This window comes from Mercenaria mercenaria, chromosome 19 (assembly GCF_021730395.1).
Source record: "Mercenaria mercenaria strain notata chromosome 19, MADL_Memer_1, whole genome shotgun sequence".
Lineage (NCBI taxonomy): Eukaryota > Metazoa > Mollusca > Bivalvia > Venerida > Veneridae > Mercenaria > Mercenaria mercenaria.
The window spans coordinates 21823902-21839400 of NC_069379.1; the positions used below are offsets into that span (position 1 = coordinate 21823902).

At 37.8% G+C, this 15499-nt stretch overlaps 1 protein-coding gene across 14 annotated transcripts in view; it reads left to right on the top strand.

Annotated features, from left to right (window-relative positions):
• The window catches only part of LOC128551184 (transcription factor 12-like), a 113965-nt gene that overhangs the window by 11462 nt on the left and 87004 nt on the right, over positions 1–15499 (top strand). For all 14 annotated transcript variants that reach the window (XM_053531757.1, XM_053531760.1, XM_053531751.1 and 11 more), the window contains one exon: positions 9133–9211. In XM_053531757.1, the coding sequence (XP_053387732.1) occupies positions 9133–9211 (79 nt within the window). The remainder of the gene's footprint in view (positions 1–9132; positions 9212–15499) is intronic.

Consider the following 15499-nt stretch of genomic DNA (forward strand, 5'->3'; position numbering starts at 1 on the left):
GAAATTTGATCAGAATGTGTATTTACGGGAAAGTTTGAAACTAGGTCATATGTGGTCAAAAACTAGGTAAATAGGTTATATCAGAGAAAAGTTTTTTACATTCTAGTGCCCTGATATACATGAAGTATATGTATGGTCAAAAAAAGTTTTATCCTTAAGATCATTAGGTCAAATCATAGACACTTTAGACTGGCCACATTTTTAATCTCATGTGTACAGAACCTGGTCAAAATAATTTGCTTTATGTGATATATTTATGCCCCCCTTCAAAGAAGGAGGGGTAAATTGTTTTGCAGATGTCGGTCGGTGTGTCGGTTGGTATGTAGACCAATCCGTTTCCAGATAAAAACGCTTGGACCTATGATCATGAAAGTTGGTAGGGAGGTTGGTCATAACCAGCAGATGACCCCTATTGATTTTGAGATCTGTAGGTCAAAGGTCAAGGTCACAGTGACCCAGAACAGTTAAACAGTTTCCGGATGATAACTCAAGAATGCTTTGGCCTAGGATCATGGAAACTGATAAGGAGGTTGGTCATGACCAGCAAATGACCCCTATTGATTTTGAGGTCAATAGGTCAAGGGTCACAGTGAGAAGGAACAGTTAAACAGTTTCCGGATGATAACTCGAGAATGCTTGGGCCTAGGATCATGAAAGTTGATAGAAAGGTTGGTCATGAGCAGCAAATGACCCCTATTGATTTTGAGGTTAGTAGGTCAAAGGTCAATGTCACAGTGACCTGGAACAGTTAAACGGTTTTCGGATGATAACTCAAGAACGCTTGGGCCTAGGATAATGAAATTTGACAGGGAGGTTAATCATGACCAGCAGATGATCCCTATTGATTTTGAGGTCAGTAGGTCAAAAGTCAAGATCACATTGACCCATAACAGTAGAACTTTTGTTCCTTGTGCAAATACTGAATGCATCAAGGGAGGCATTTTATGTTGTTATTATTGGGTCAAATCAGTGAAAAACCTTAATAATCTATACTTGATCTTCATGAAATCTTTTCATGTTTATCTTAGTGCAATCTAGGTTAGGTTTGAGACTGGGTCATCTGGGATAAAAAAAAATAGGTCACTAGGTCAAAACAGAAAAAAACTTTTTTAAAACTTGAGTGGTGGCATTTTCTACCCAATCTGAATTGAAATTTTGGGCAACAAAAAATTGGTTTTATTTTTTAAAACTATCACCAATCTCCGGAAAGCATAATGGCAATATTTCCATGCAAAATTTTTGTAAAAATGTAAGATACTGTATTTTTGCCATAAAATTCTGAAATATACTTGTAATTTTTTTTTTAAAAGATCCTACTACTTCCCTGGAAGACCTGTAGAGTGACATATAGTCAACTGTAGGATCTTGCAAAATTAAGCCGCAATTTTCAAAAACTCCTGTTAGCATTAGGTGGGCTCAAACAAGAGTGTTCATTCATTCCATATATTAGTTTATATAAACAATAAATGTCATTAACACTCTGGTAGAGAATAAAAGCTAGAAAAAGATGTAAAAACAGTACACAGGAATTCCTTTATGGAACGTGGAAACTAGCAGCTGCTCTCCAGTATTGAAGGTGATGTTACAATGATCCTAGAGATCTCAGCTGTCATTTATACAATATGCAATATGTCTCCTGTTGGTACCAGGAAAACTGCACCTGCCGTCTGCTAGAAACAGAAAAACCTTCCTCTGAGGTGACTGGACAGACAGTTATGATCAGTTAATGGTGTGTCAAACTTCTTCCTCTGGTGGATAGCTGAAAAGACAGTTATGACCAGTTCATGGTGTGTCAAACTTCTTCCTCTGAGGTGACTGGACAGACAGTTATGACCAGTTCATGGTGTGTCAAACTTCTTCCTCTGAGGTGACTGGACAGACAGTTACAACCAAGTTCATGGTGTGTCAAACTTCTACCTCTGAGGTGACTGGACAGACAGTGAGTTACGACCAGTTCATGGTGTGTCAAACTTCTTCCTCTGAGGTGACTAGACAGACAATTATGACCAGTTCATGGTGTGTCAAACTTCATTTTTGAGGTGACTGGACAGACAGTTACGACCAGTTCATGGTGTGTCAAGCTTCTTCTTCTGGTGGATGGCTGAAAAGAGAGTTATAACCAGTTCATGGTGTGTCAAAATTCTTCCTCTGTTGGATGGCTGAAAAGACAGTTATGACCAGTTCATGGTGTGTCAAACTCCTTCCTCTGGTGGATGGTTGAAAAGACAGTTATGACCAGTTCATGGTGTGTCAAACTTCTTCCTCTGGTGGATGGCTGAAAAGACAGTTATAACCAGTTAATGGTTTGTCAAACTCCTTCCTCTGGTGGATGGCTGAAAAGACAGTTATGACCCATTCGTGTTGTGTCAAACTTCTTCCTCTGGTGGATGGCTGAAAATGCAGAACTTATGACCCATTCATGTTGTGTCAGACTTCTTCCTCTGGTGGATGGCTGAAAGGACATGATCAGTTCGTGGCTGAAAAGACAGTTATGGCCAGTTCAGGGTTTGTCAAACAAATTCCTCTGGTGGATGGCTGAAGACAATTATGACCAGTTCATGGTTTGTCAAACAAATTCTTCTGGCGACAGTTATGATCAGTTCATGGCGTGTCAAACTTTTATATACCTTCTGGCGGATGGCTGAAAAGACAGTTATGACCTGAGTTCATGGTTTGTCTGTTAAACTTCTTACTCTGGCAGATGGCTAAAATGAAGGTTATGACCTTTTCATGGTGTGTCAAACTACTTCCTCATGCAGATGGCTGAAAAGACAGTTATGACCAGTTCATGATGTGTCAAATTAATTCCTCTGGCAGATGGCTGAAAAGACAGTTATGACCAGTTCATATTGTGTCAAACAAATCTCTCTGGCGGATAGCTGAAAAGTCAGTTATGACCAATTCATGGTGTGTCAAAGAAATCCCTCTGGCAGATGGCTGAAAAGACAGTTATGACCAGTTCATGGTGTGTTAAAGAAATCCCTCTGTCCGATGGCTGAAAAGACAGTTCTGACCAGTTCATGGTGTGTCAAACTTCACCCTCTGGTAGATATGACCAGTTCATGGTGTGTCAGACTAATAATGTTTTAACATGGACTGGTTGTGACAGAGGCTGAAATTGATTGACACTATGGCAGGAATGGAGGATAGTTTTTATGACTTGACTTAGAATGAGTGACACTGTCTGTGACCGGAATGGAGGATAGTTTTTATCACCTAATGACTTAGAATGAATGACACTGTCTGTGACTGGAATGGAGGATAATTTTTTGTGACTTTGACTTAGAATGAGTGACACTGTCAGAGACCAGAATGGAGGATAGTTTTTGACCTTGACTTAGAATGAGTGACACTGTCTGTGACCAGAATGGAGGATAGTTTTTGACCTTGACTTAGAATGAGTGACACTGTCTGTGACCAGAATGGAGGATAGTTTTTGACCTTGACTTAGAATGAGTGACACTGTCTGTGACCGGAATGGAGGATAGTATTTGTGACCTTGATTTAGAATGAGTGACACTGTCTGTGAACGGAGTGGAGGATAGTTTTTGTGACTTTGATTTAGAATGAGTGACACTGTCTGTGACCGGAATGGAGGATAGTTATTGTGACCTTGACTTGGAATGAGTGACACTGTGTGACCAGAATGGAGGATAGTTTTTGACCTTGACTTAGAATGAGTGACACTGTCTGTGACCAGAATGGAGGATAGTTTTGACCTTGACTTAGAATGAGTGACACTGTCTGTGACCAGAATGGAGGATAATTTTTTGTGACCTTGACTTAGAATGAGTGACACTGTCTGTGACCAGAATGGAGGATAGTTTTTATCACCTAATGAATTAGAATGAATGACACTGTCTGTGACTGGAATGGAGGATAATTTTTTGTGACCTTGACTTAGAATGAGTGACACTGTCTGTGACCAGAATGGAGGATAGTTTTTGACCTTGACTTAGAATGAGTGACACTGTCTGTGACCGGAGTGGGGGATAGTTTTTGTGACCTTGATTTAGAATGAGTGACACTGTCTGTGACCAGAATGGAGGATAGTTTTTGACCTTGACTTAGAATGAGTGACTCTGTCTGTGACCAGAATGGAGGATAGTTATTGTGACCTTGACTTGGAATGAGTGACACTGTGTGACCAGAATGGAGGATAGTTTTTGACCTTGACTTAGAATGAGTGACTCTGTCTGTGACCGGAGTGGGGGATAGTTTTTGTGACCTTGACTTAGAATGAGTGACTCTGTCTGTGACCGGAGTGGAGGATAGTTTTTGTGACCTTGACTTAGAATGAGTGTGGAGGAAACTTCTTATGACATTTACTTAGAATGAGCAACTCTGACTGGATTGGAAGATACTTGTTTTGACCTTGAGTTAGAATGAGCCAGAAATAGACTTGCTGTGACCAAGATTGTGTAACTCTCTGACGGGAATGGAAGATTTTCACTGTTACTTTGATTTAGAATTAGTGACGCTGTCACAGAAATGGAAGATACTTGCTGTGACCTTGACTTAGAATGAGTGACACTGTCTGTGAATTGACTGGAGGATATTTGCTTTGAATGGAATGGAAGATACTGGCTGTGACCTGGATTTAGAATGAGTGACACTGTCTGTGAATTGAATGGAGGATACTTGCTTTGAATTGAATGGAAGATACTGGCTGTGACCTTGACTTAGAATGAGTGACACTGTCTGTGAATTGAATGGAGGATACTTGCTTTGAATGGAATGGAAGATACTGGCTGTGACCTTGACTTAGAATGAGTGACACTGTCTGTGAATTGAATGGAGGATACTTGCTTTGAATGGAATGGAAGATACTGGCTGTGACCTTGACTTAGAATGAGTGACACTGTCTGTGAATTGAATGGAGGATACTTGCTTTGAATGGAATGGAAGATACAGGCTGTGACCTTGACCTGTAATTTTTGCCACTGTGAATGGAGGCTACTTGTTGTGATCTTGACTTAGAATGTTTGATACTGTTAAAGTCATTTCTTGTTTTGACCTTGCCTTAGTGATGCTGGATCAACTGTGTGTGTATAATACATGCTATGACTCTAGGACCAGACTGATACATAGATGTTTGAAAAAGATTAAGAAAGCCTGTAGTAACTTGTGGAAATATTTTGACAGGAATTTAAAACTATATAGGCATCAACAAAGACTTTATATATCTGAACTCTTTCTTCTATGTGGCCTAAATCAGGTTTTATGTGATACTGCATGTTCTTTACTCCTGTACATGTCACTGTTAGATGGGGTTTTCCTAATTAGCAACATTAATTGGGTGGTAGAATATTTTGGGCAAATTAGATTTGTCATGGAGTAGTGGTACGTTTTGCCTCCTCATTACACTTCTGTCTTATTTTCACCTCTTTTTGCTCATTTCTCCACCTTTGGAATCATTTGTCTGCCATTTTCTCTCATAAAGAAGTAATTACTGTTCAATTTCTGTCAACAAAAAAAGAGACATTAACACCAGTTAGCCAGAATTATTGATCAAATTTTAGGGTCAGCTGAATTAACAGAAGTCAATAGAAAGTTTGTTGGATCTTTTTGAACTATGAAACTTTTGATATCTCTCTGCTTGGACACAGTAAAAATACATATCCTTTGGGATCATGCAGAACATTTATATTTACTATAATTAAATTCTGTGTTAGGTGGCGTGAAGGGTCTTGCACATTTTATTACTTCTCATAAACAGACTCAATCAAACTGAGTCCGCAACAGAAGGTGTTGAACATAAGACATTTTTTTTTGCTTAAAACCCATTCTGAGGCTCATTCAGTCCTAGGAGGTGCTATTTGATTGATGAAAATGTCCCACCATAACTGGTTGGCTTATAAAATAGAGAAAGGTTGTATGTTTGAATTCCAGGTGAGGCGGATGTTCTCTGTTACAATGATGATTGGCTGAAGACAATAATGTCTGAGATAATTTCCTTCCTCTGGATCTTGTGGGGAAGTTAAGACATACCTGAGGTCATTTCCTTCCTCTGCTTCCTGTGGGGAAGTTGTGACTTACCTTAGATCATTTTCTTGTTAGCTCACCTGAGCAATGCTCAGGTGAGTTTTTCTGATCGCTCGATGTCCGTCGTCCGTCGTCTGTCGTCCGTCGTCTGTCAACATTTAGCTTGTGTATGCGATAGAGGCTGTATTTTTCAATTAATCTTCATGAATATTGGTCAGAATGATAACCTTGATGAAATCTAGGCCGAGTTCGAAAATGGGTCATCTCGGGTCAAAAACTAGGTCACTAGGTCAAATCAAAGAAAAACCTTGTGTATGCGATAGAGACTGTATTTTTCATTTCTTCTTCATGAATATTGGTCAGAATGATAACTTTGATGAAATCTAGGTTGAGTTCGAAAATGGGTCATCTCGGGTCAAAAACTAGGTCACTAGGTCAAATCAAAGAAAAACCTTGTGTATGCGATAGAGGTGGTATTTTTCAATTAATCTTCATGAATATTGGTCAGAATGATAACCTTGATAAAATCTAAGCCGAGTTCGAAAATGGGTCATCTCGGGTCAAAAACTAGGTCACTAGGTCAAATCAAAGAAAAACCTTGTGTATGCAATAGAGGCTGTATTTTTCAATTCTTCTTCATGAATATTGGTCAGAATGATAACTTTGATGAAATCTAGGCCGAGTTCGAAAATGGGTCATCTCGGGTCAAAAACTAGGTCACTAGGTCAAATCAAAGAAAAACCTTGTGTATGCGATAGAGGCTGTATTTTTCAATTGATCTTCATGAATTTTGGTCAGAATGATTGCCTTGATGAAATCTAGGCCGAGTTCGAAAATGGGTCATCTCGGGTCAAAAACTAGGTCACTAGGTCAAATCAAAGAAAAACCTTGTGTATGCGATAGAGGCAGTATTTTTCAATTGATCTTCATGAATTTTGGTCAGAATGATAACCTTGATGAAATCTAGGCCGAGTTCGAAAATGGGTCATCTGGGGTCAAAAACTAGGTCACTAGGTCATATCACGTAAAAACCTTGTGTATACGATAGAGGCTGTATTTTTCAATTGATCTTCATGAATTTTGGTCAGAATGATTGCCTTGATGAAATTTAGACCAAGTTCGAAAATGGGTCATCTGGGGTCAAAAACTAGGTCACTAGGTCAAATCAAAGAAAAACCTTGTGTATGCAATAGAGGCTGTATTTTTCAACTGATCTTCATGAAATTTAGCCAGAATGATTACCTTGATAAAATCTAGGCTGATTTCGAAAATGGGTCATCTGGGGTCAAAAACTAGGTAACTAGGTCAAATCGAAGAAAAACATTGTGTATGCAATAGAGGATGTATTTTTCAATTGATCTTCATGAAATTTGGTCAGAGTGATTGCCTTGATGAAAACTAGGTCGGTTTTGAATATGGGTTATCTGAGGTCAAAAACTAGGTCACTAGGTCAAATTAAAGAAAAATCTTGTGTATACGATAGAGACTGTTTTTTTCAGTTGATATTTATGAAATTTGGTCAGGTTGATTGCCTTAATGAAATCTAGGTCGAATTTGAATATGGATCATCTGAGGTCAAAAACTAGGTCACTTGGTCAAATCAAAGAAAAAACTTCTGTATGTGATAGAGGCTGTATTTTTCAGTTGATCTTCATGAATTTTGGTCAGAATGATTGCCTTGATAAAATCTAGGTCGAGTTTGAACATGGGTCATCTAGGGTCAAAAACTAGGTCATATCTAAGAAAATGCTTGTTTTATCGCAAGAGACCAATTTTTTGGTCCAATCTTAATGAAAATTGGTCAGAATATTTGTTTCCATGAAATCACTAGGTCAAACATGTTTTACACTGTTATGGAGTGTTTCTTAGGTGAGCGACCTAGGGCCATCTTGGCCCTCTTGTTTTGGTTCTTATGGGGAAGTTGTGACTGACCTGAGGTCATTTCCTTCCTCTGCTTCCTGTGGGGAAGTTGTGACTTACCTTAGATCATTTCCTTGTTTTGGTTCTTATGGGGAAGTTGTGACTGACCTGAGGTCATTTCCTTGTTTGGGTTCTTATGGGGAAGTTGTGACTGACCTGAGGTCATTTCCTTGTTTTGGTTCTTATGGGGAAGTTGTGACTGACCTGAGGTCATTTCCTTCCTCTGGTTTGTGTCTGGAAGTTGTGACTTACCTGGCAGAAAAAGATATTTTGATAAGGAGTCTATGATGTCCAACATGTAAAGCTAAAATATTGTTTAAATGTAGAACCCTAATTAATCGTAATATAATTTGAATGGATGATAAATGAATTTGCTCTTGTAATTGCTTGATATAATTGATATATACAAAGGTTTTCATTCGAATGTACCTGGAGGTCACCTATGGCAAAATGTCATACACATATAATGATAAGGTGAAAAAATATCTCTAGATTGGCTATTGATGGATGTAATTGTTGTGTGGTTTTGACAGCAGTGTACTGTTTTATTATTTTATAATAGATTTGTATGTTTCCCCACTGCTTATTTATTGCTTTTACTTACTTTATAGTTACTTTTGTTTTATTCTAATTCTGCATTTGATTGGAAAGACATGGATATAGCCTAGAATCAAGCATGTTAGTTTATTTAAAGCTCTATGATTATGTTCTATCAGAAAAACAGGTCTAACAAAAAAAGGTTACTTTGAAAATTTGCTTTGCTTCACTGTTCCCTTTTCTTATTTATACAGGAAAAAAACACAAATTTTAAAAGAAAAAAATACACATGAAAATCATTTTTATTTTCCTTAAAAAGTTAACCATGGCTGTATCTTGTGTTTTGTTTTACTGATTTTAACATGAGTAATGGTATATACTCTGTCCCAAACATTAATAGGTCTCATGTATTTTTACTGCAATCAAATCTATATATTAAAGTATGCATAGTATTAATTGTCTTTTTTAGCAGATGATCTGAAATACACTGCAGATATTTAGTGGTCTAACAAGTTAGGTGGTCACTGTTAACAAGTTTGACTGTGCATTCACCAGTGAACCATATTTTTGTAAAAAAGTTTTGTTGAAATTAGGCTTTTTAAACATAGGATATAGATTGTCATGATATAAGATGGTTTATATATACTGTGGTAATATTGAAATATTTTTTTTTATTTTATTATTTCACAGATGTTTTCCCCTCCGGTGAGTGCAGGAATGAAGGCTCCTGGTCCAGGAAATATGGAAATGTATAATGCATACAAACAAGGTAAGACTTTATAATGATAAAAATTCAAAGGAGCATTATATTTATAACTCATGGATGCTGTGTACAACTTTTTATTAAAGGTGCCAGTACAAGGTATGGAAAAAATCAGTGTTTAAGTTACAACTTTGAAAGGTGTGCAAGATGTGATGCTTTGAGGTGTTTCAGATACTGTGATTTCTTAGAAAGAAGGTACATTTTTGAAAGGTGTACAAGGTACATCTTTGAAGTGTGTACACTTATAGTGTACCATGTAAAAGTGACTATGAACAGCTGTTCCAAAAAGCACTGCATATTACTGACAGGCCACCTAATAAAACATAATTTGTTCTTTAACAACACAAAAAGGGACAGAAAAAAAAACTGTTAATGTAAGTGGTTTCTTATTAGACATGTTCTCTTAAGAAAGTTTGATTGTTCACAGTAATTAGCTTACTGCAACAGCTAAACATGCACTGTGGGTATTTCCTTTGCCTTACAGTTTTAAAACCACCATTTTGGGCTTTCTTTCTGTACATTTTGTGCATGCATATCTCGGAAAAATTACTGATTTATGAAAATGTAATTTGGGATGTTGTTTATGTGTAGGAAGTCTGGTAGTTAACTAGATCCACACTTTACTTACATCTGTTACAAACTTTAATACATTACACATCTGTCTGCGGAACTTGTGCTAGCATATGGTTTTGATAGACTTTTCTTACTGCAAAAATGTTATGTCTGCATTTTGTAGCGAAATAAATTGTTGGTTGGTTCCAAATGTAGTACGTTGGAGTGTTTATTTGTTATTTCACCTGAAAACAATTCCACCAGTTGTACATCTGTATATATAGTTTACTTTGTTTTTGTTGTAAGATTTGTTTATTTGTTTAAGTTAAGTGTTATTTTACAGTAGTATTTTCATTAACAGTAGTCAGTTAACCAGACCTATGTTCCTGTATTCTGCACCATTAATGGCCACCAGACAGGCTATGTTCCTGTATTCTGCACCATTAATGGTAATCAGACCTATGTTCCTGTATTCTGCACCATTAATGGCAACCAGACCTATGTTCCTGTATTCTGCACCATTAATGGTAACCAGACCTATGTGCATGTATTCTGCACCATTAATGGCAACCAGACCTATTTTCCTGTATTCTGCACCATTAATGGTAAACAGACATATGTTCCTGTCTTCTGCACCATCAATGGCAACCAGACCTATGTTCCTGTATTCTGCACCATTAATGATAACCAGACCTATGTTCCTGTATTCTGCACCATTAATGGCAACCAGACCCAAGTTCCTGTATTCTGCACCATTAATGGCAACCAGACCTATGTTCCTGTATTCTGCACCATTAATGGTAACCAGACCTATGTTCCTGTATTCTGCACCATTAATGGCAACCAGACCTATGTTCCTGTATTCTGCACCATTAATGGGAACCAGACCTATGTTCCCTTATTCTGCACCCTTAATGCTAACCAGACCTATGTTCCTGTATTCTGCATCATTAATGGCAACCAGACCTATGTTCCCTTATTCTGCACCATTAATGGTAACCAGACCTATGGTCCTGTATTCTGCATCATTAATGGCAGACCTAAGTGTTCCCTTATTCTGCACCATTAATGGTAACCAGACCTATGCTCCTGTATTCTGCGCTATTAATGGCAACTAGACCTATGTTCCTGTATTCTGCACCATTAATGGCTTGTTCTCCACAAGTATCTGACAACTTCTCCAAATGGCACAGAGGTTGAGGATGAATGACTACAGACACACAATCTTTAAAGATTTTTAAATCGCATAGAACATATGTTGCATTCTGAATCGAACTCACACACAGAATTTATGTGGTACCCAGGGATCAAAGTCACACAGAGTACATTTTATTGTGCCCAGGAATCAAACTCACACGTAGGACATATGTTGTGCTCAAGGATAAAATTAACACATAGAACAAAACGTTGTGCTCAAGGAACAAACTCGCACATAGAACATTGCACTCAAGAATTAAACTCACACATAGAACATATTTTGCACTCCGGGATTGAAATCATACAAAGAACATTATGTTTTGCTCAGGATCAACTCACACATAGGACATTTGTTGTACTCAAGGATTTAACTCACTCATAGGATATATGTTGCACTCAGGGATCAAATTCCCACATAGAATATATGTTACAATGCTCAGGCTCAAAGTCACACTTAGGACATTTGTTTTACTCAATGATTAAACTCTCACAGTCACATAGTACATTTTTGCTATCAAGGATCAAATTCACACACAGAACACATGTTAAAATGCTCAGACTCAAATTCACACATAGGAAATTTGTTGTATTCAAGGATTAAACTCACACATAGAACATATATTGCAATCAGGGATCAAATTCACACACAGAACATATGTTAAAATGCTCAGACTCAAATTGACACACATAGGAAATTTGTTGTACTCAAGGTTTAAACTCTCACATATTGCAACCAGGGATCAAATTCACACACAGAACTTATGTTACAATGCTCAAACTCAAATTCACATATTGAAAATTTGTTGTACAATGAAGTTGTGCTCAGGAATAGACTACATAATATTATGTTGCACTCAGGGATTAACACATTGAACATAATATTATGCTGTGTGCAGGGATGAAACGCAAAGCCTCTTGATCAGTATTGTTTTCTACCTACTGATCTTACTAAGTGTGCTTGGAGAGACTTTGACATAAATTCAAATAATCCTGCATTTATACTAAAACAAAAAGGAGAATACACATAGTTAAACATCAGTTAGTTAGCTCAGTAGAAGGCGGTATGTTAAATTACAAAGTAAAGCCAGAAGAATATAACCAGCCTTTCTTGTTGTCCAGGGCCAGTAGTCCTTCCCTCTTTTGTATATTATATGCAGTTCATATACACCACAAGTTTTACTCAATACAATGCCAGTCTGGATATGAAGTGTTTGTCCTCATGTGACCTCAGATACCATATGGATAGCCCAGAGTGAAACAATTAGGTCACAGATGCACCAACCATCTGTTTCTCTGTGGAATACACATAACAGTGTTGAGGTCATCTGTTCTTGAAAATCTGTGCTGCTGCATTTATCTTGCCCTTGATTCTATCATTAATAATCCAGTACAACCTGTGTAAACACCACCTGAAGAGCAAACTTCTGTCTACAACAGCAGATATTAATTTTGAGCTCTGTACAGTGTTCATAAATAGTGTACAAAGACATCAGATTCTGTATAATGCTCAAAGACTGTTTGTACATTTTACATTGATGTCTGTACAGTGCTCACACATCTCTGTACTATGTTCACAGAGCTTTGTATTGTGTTCACAGACCTCTGGGGGTGTACAGCGTACAAAGACATCTGTAATATGTTCACAGAGCTTTGTATTGTGTTCACAGACCTCTGTACAGCATACAAAGACCTCTGTAATATGTTCACAGAGCTTTGTACTGTATTCACATACCTCTGTACATTGTGAACAGTTTAGTTTGTGCTCGAGAGTTTTCATTGTATTGCGTGCTTCAGCTTCTTGCTGCTTGCTCTCCCTCAAGCCTTCTTAATGAAAAGGTGACATTGTATTGTGAAAGTGCTCCAACTTTCTATTGCCGTGTCTATTTATAGGCTGCATTGTATTTTGTAAAAGCTCCAACTTTTTACTGCTTCCTCTCCTCCATTCCCTCGTCTAGATAGGTTACATTGTATTGTGTAAGTGTTCCAACTTTCTACGGATATGTTACATGGTATGTGGTAAGTGCTCCAACCAAATTGAAAGAGAACCATCTCCATGGAAGAGAAACATGCATCTGCAAAAAGCTTAAAAACTGCTGTATATTAACAAGCTTTGTTTACACACTAGTTGTTGACCGATAGATGAAATTTCATATCCAATTCTGCTGACTGAAGATATTGTGTCAACAGATGTAAATGCCATCTGTTTGGCTGTAATTGTTACGAGGAAAATGTGCTGCACATCTCTAACCTGTTACCTTACTGTAGCACCTGCACATGCTGCCCTGCACATAGATTTTTCTGTCTTTAGAATATAAAGACACATTGGCACCCATTATGTCAGGTGTGCCCTTAGACATAAGCTTGTCAAAATCTGTTACCAGGTAGTTCTTAAAAATCGGCCAAACCATCTTATATACCAAGATTCCATGTTGTCTTTCTGCCAAAAGGTCAAAGTTTGGTTAAAATTGAAACTGAAACAAATCTGATAATCTTTGTGCCAAGTAGCAAAGTTTTGGCCTATTATAAATATATGTGGCTTGTTTGCATGGTTACTTAAACACCATTGCAAAATTTTATTGTTATATTAAAAGAGAAAATGCTTTTTAATGACAGCTTAGACGATGCAACCCAGAGTTCTCATGGTCTTGTGTTGATGAAGTTTCTCTCTGCCTCAGAAGCAAACAGAGATATAGATTTTATAAGCAGTTTTAAAGCTACTTTATAACATGGCTGCAAAAACATAATTTGTTCAGGCTGGGACTTATCTGGGATAGAGATTATGAGAGGCAGAAACAAGACTATGTCATGCTAAAACATTTCAGTATCTGGGAAATGTTTTCCCTGGCTGTAGCAGCTGTGTAAACTTGATTCTCCATGCTGGAGGTCACAGTGAACAGGAACATCTGCAGAATTTGTGTGAGACTAGATCTATGATTGTTTCACCTGTTTCCTATACTCCAGCACATGTTTTCTGTAAGCCAGTCTGGCATTGACTGGTTCTATGCATATTTCACCTGTTCTAACTCTTTTGGCACATGTTTTGAGTGAATCAGTCTGCCAGTGGACTGGTTTTCTCTATGCATAATTCACCTGTTTTGTGTCTGTGGCATATGGAAGTTTGTGTAACAGTACTGACAGAAAAATGAGGTTAGAAAGGTTGTAGAAAATTACTGAGGGAATGTCTCAGTAGGATTCAATGTTCAACAGGCAGAGGGACAGCGAGTTATGATCACTGCCACAACAAACCTGACAGTGTAGAGCCACTTTTGCCAAAAGATAAAGATTGTGGGCTTCGATTTACTCTCTGCTGACCTCGGTGGGTTAGAAATCCTGCTTGCAATATACAGTTATTTCTTGTGAAATCAAATAGACTTGAAGAAGGTAGGTGATTCTAACATGATGCTAGCTTATGATGCTCAGAGATCTCCCTGCATTGTCTAAAATAAACATAAAAAGGCAGCAAGCTTGAAAAAGGTATGCACATTATGAACAGATTTCGTGGCTTCACCTCAGTGACTGTTGACATGATTGGAAATATTTCTTGTTAGACCGGGTAGTCCAGTTGCTGTAGTTGATGGAAGGACCTGCAGAGAACACTTATTGACTTAAAGGCCTAAATCAAGAACAACATGATGAAGGATGTTTTGGCTGACCCTGTGGCAGTACTTGTGTGGAGGAGGAAATTTCAACATTATGTAAAAATCTTAAAAAGCACTATATTTTTGAGAATAAGAAACTTGTAAAAGAAATATGACCTTGTTTTTGTACTTGGCTGCAAATCATGTGTCAGTAAGTTCAGATTAGCGACCACAGTCACATTGTACTTTTCAGCATTGTTGCCAGCAATTCCTGTGGAAGCCAATATGGCCTTTAGCCTAACAGTTACAGTTGCTGGCATTAAATTACTTGCCCCTTGACACTGAGGATTCGAATACTCACAAAGGATGTAAAGTTCTTCATGAGAGGAAGTCAGCCAGCATTTTCTAATCTAAGACCTCTGTCACATAGTACTTGTGGACAGTTCATATGCCAGCATTTGCTAATCAAAGACCTCTGTCACATTTTACTTGTGGGCAATTCATGTGCCAGCATTTTCTAATCAAAAACCTCTGTCACATAGTACTTGTGGACAAGTCATATGCCAGCATTTTCTAATCATAGACCTCTGTCACATTTTACTTGTGGGCAATTCATGTGCCAGCATTTTCTAATCAAAGACCTCTGTCACCTAGTACTTGTTGGCAATTCATGTGCCAGCATTTTCTAATCAAAGTCCAAAGACCTCTGTCACATAGTACTTGTTGGCAATTCATGTGCCAGCATTTTCTAATCAAAGACCACTGTCACATAGTACTTGTTGGCAATTCATGTGCCAGCATTTTCTAATCATAGACCACTGTCACATAGTACTTGTCAGCAATTCATGTGCCAGCAAGTTCTGATCATAGACTACTGTCACATGGTACTTACTTGTGCATGTTTAAACACAACAGTAATTCATTTCGAATTTTTATAGCACTGCAGTGAAGAGGTTGGCCCTAGTTG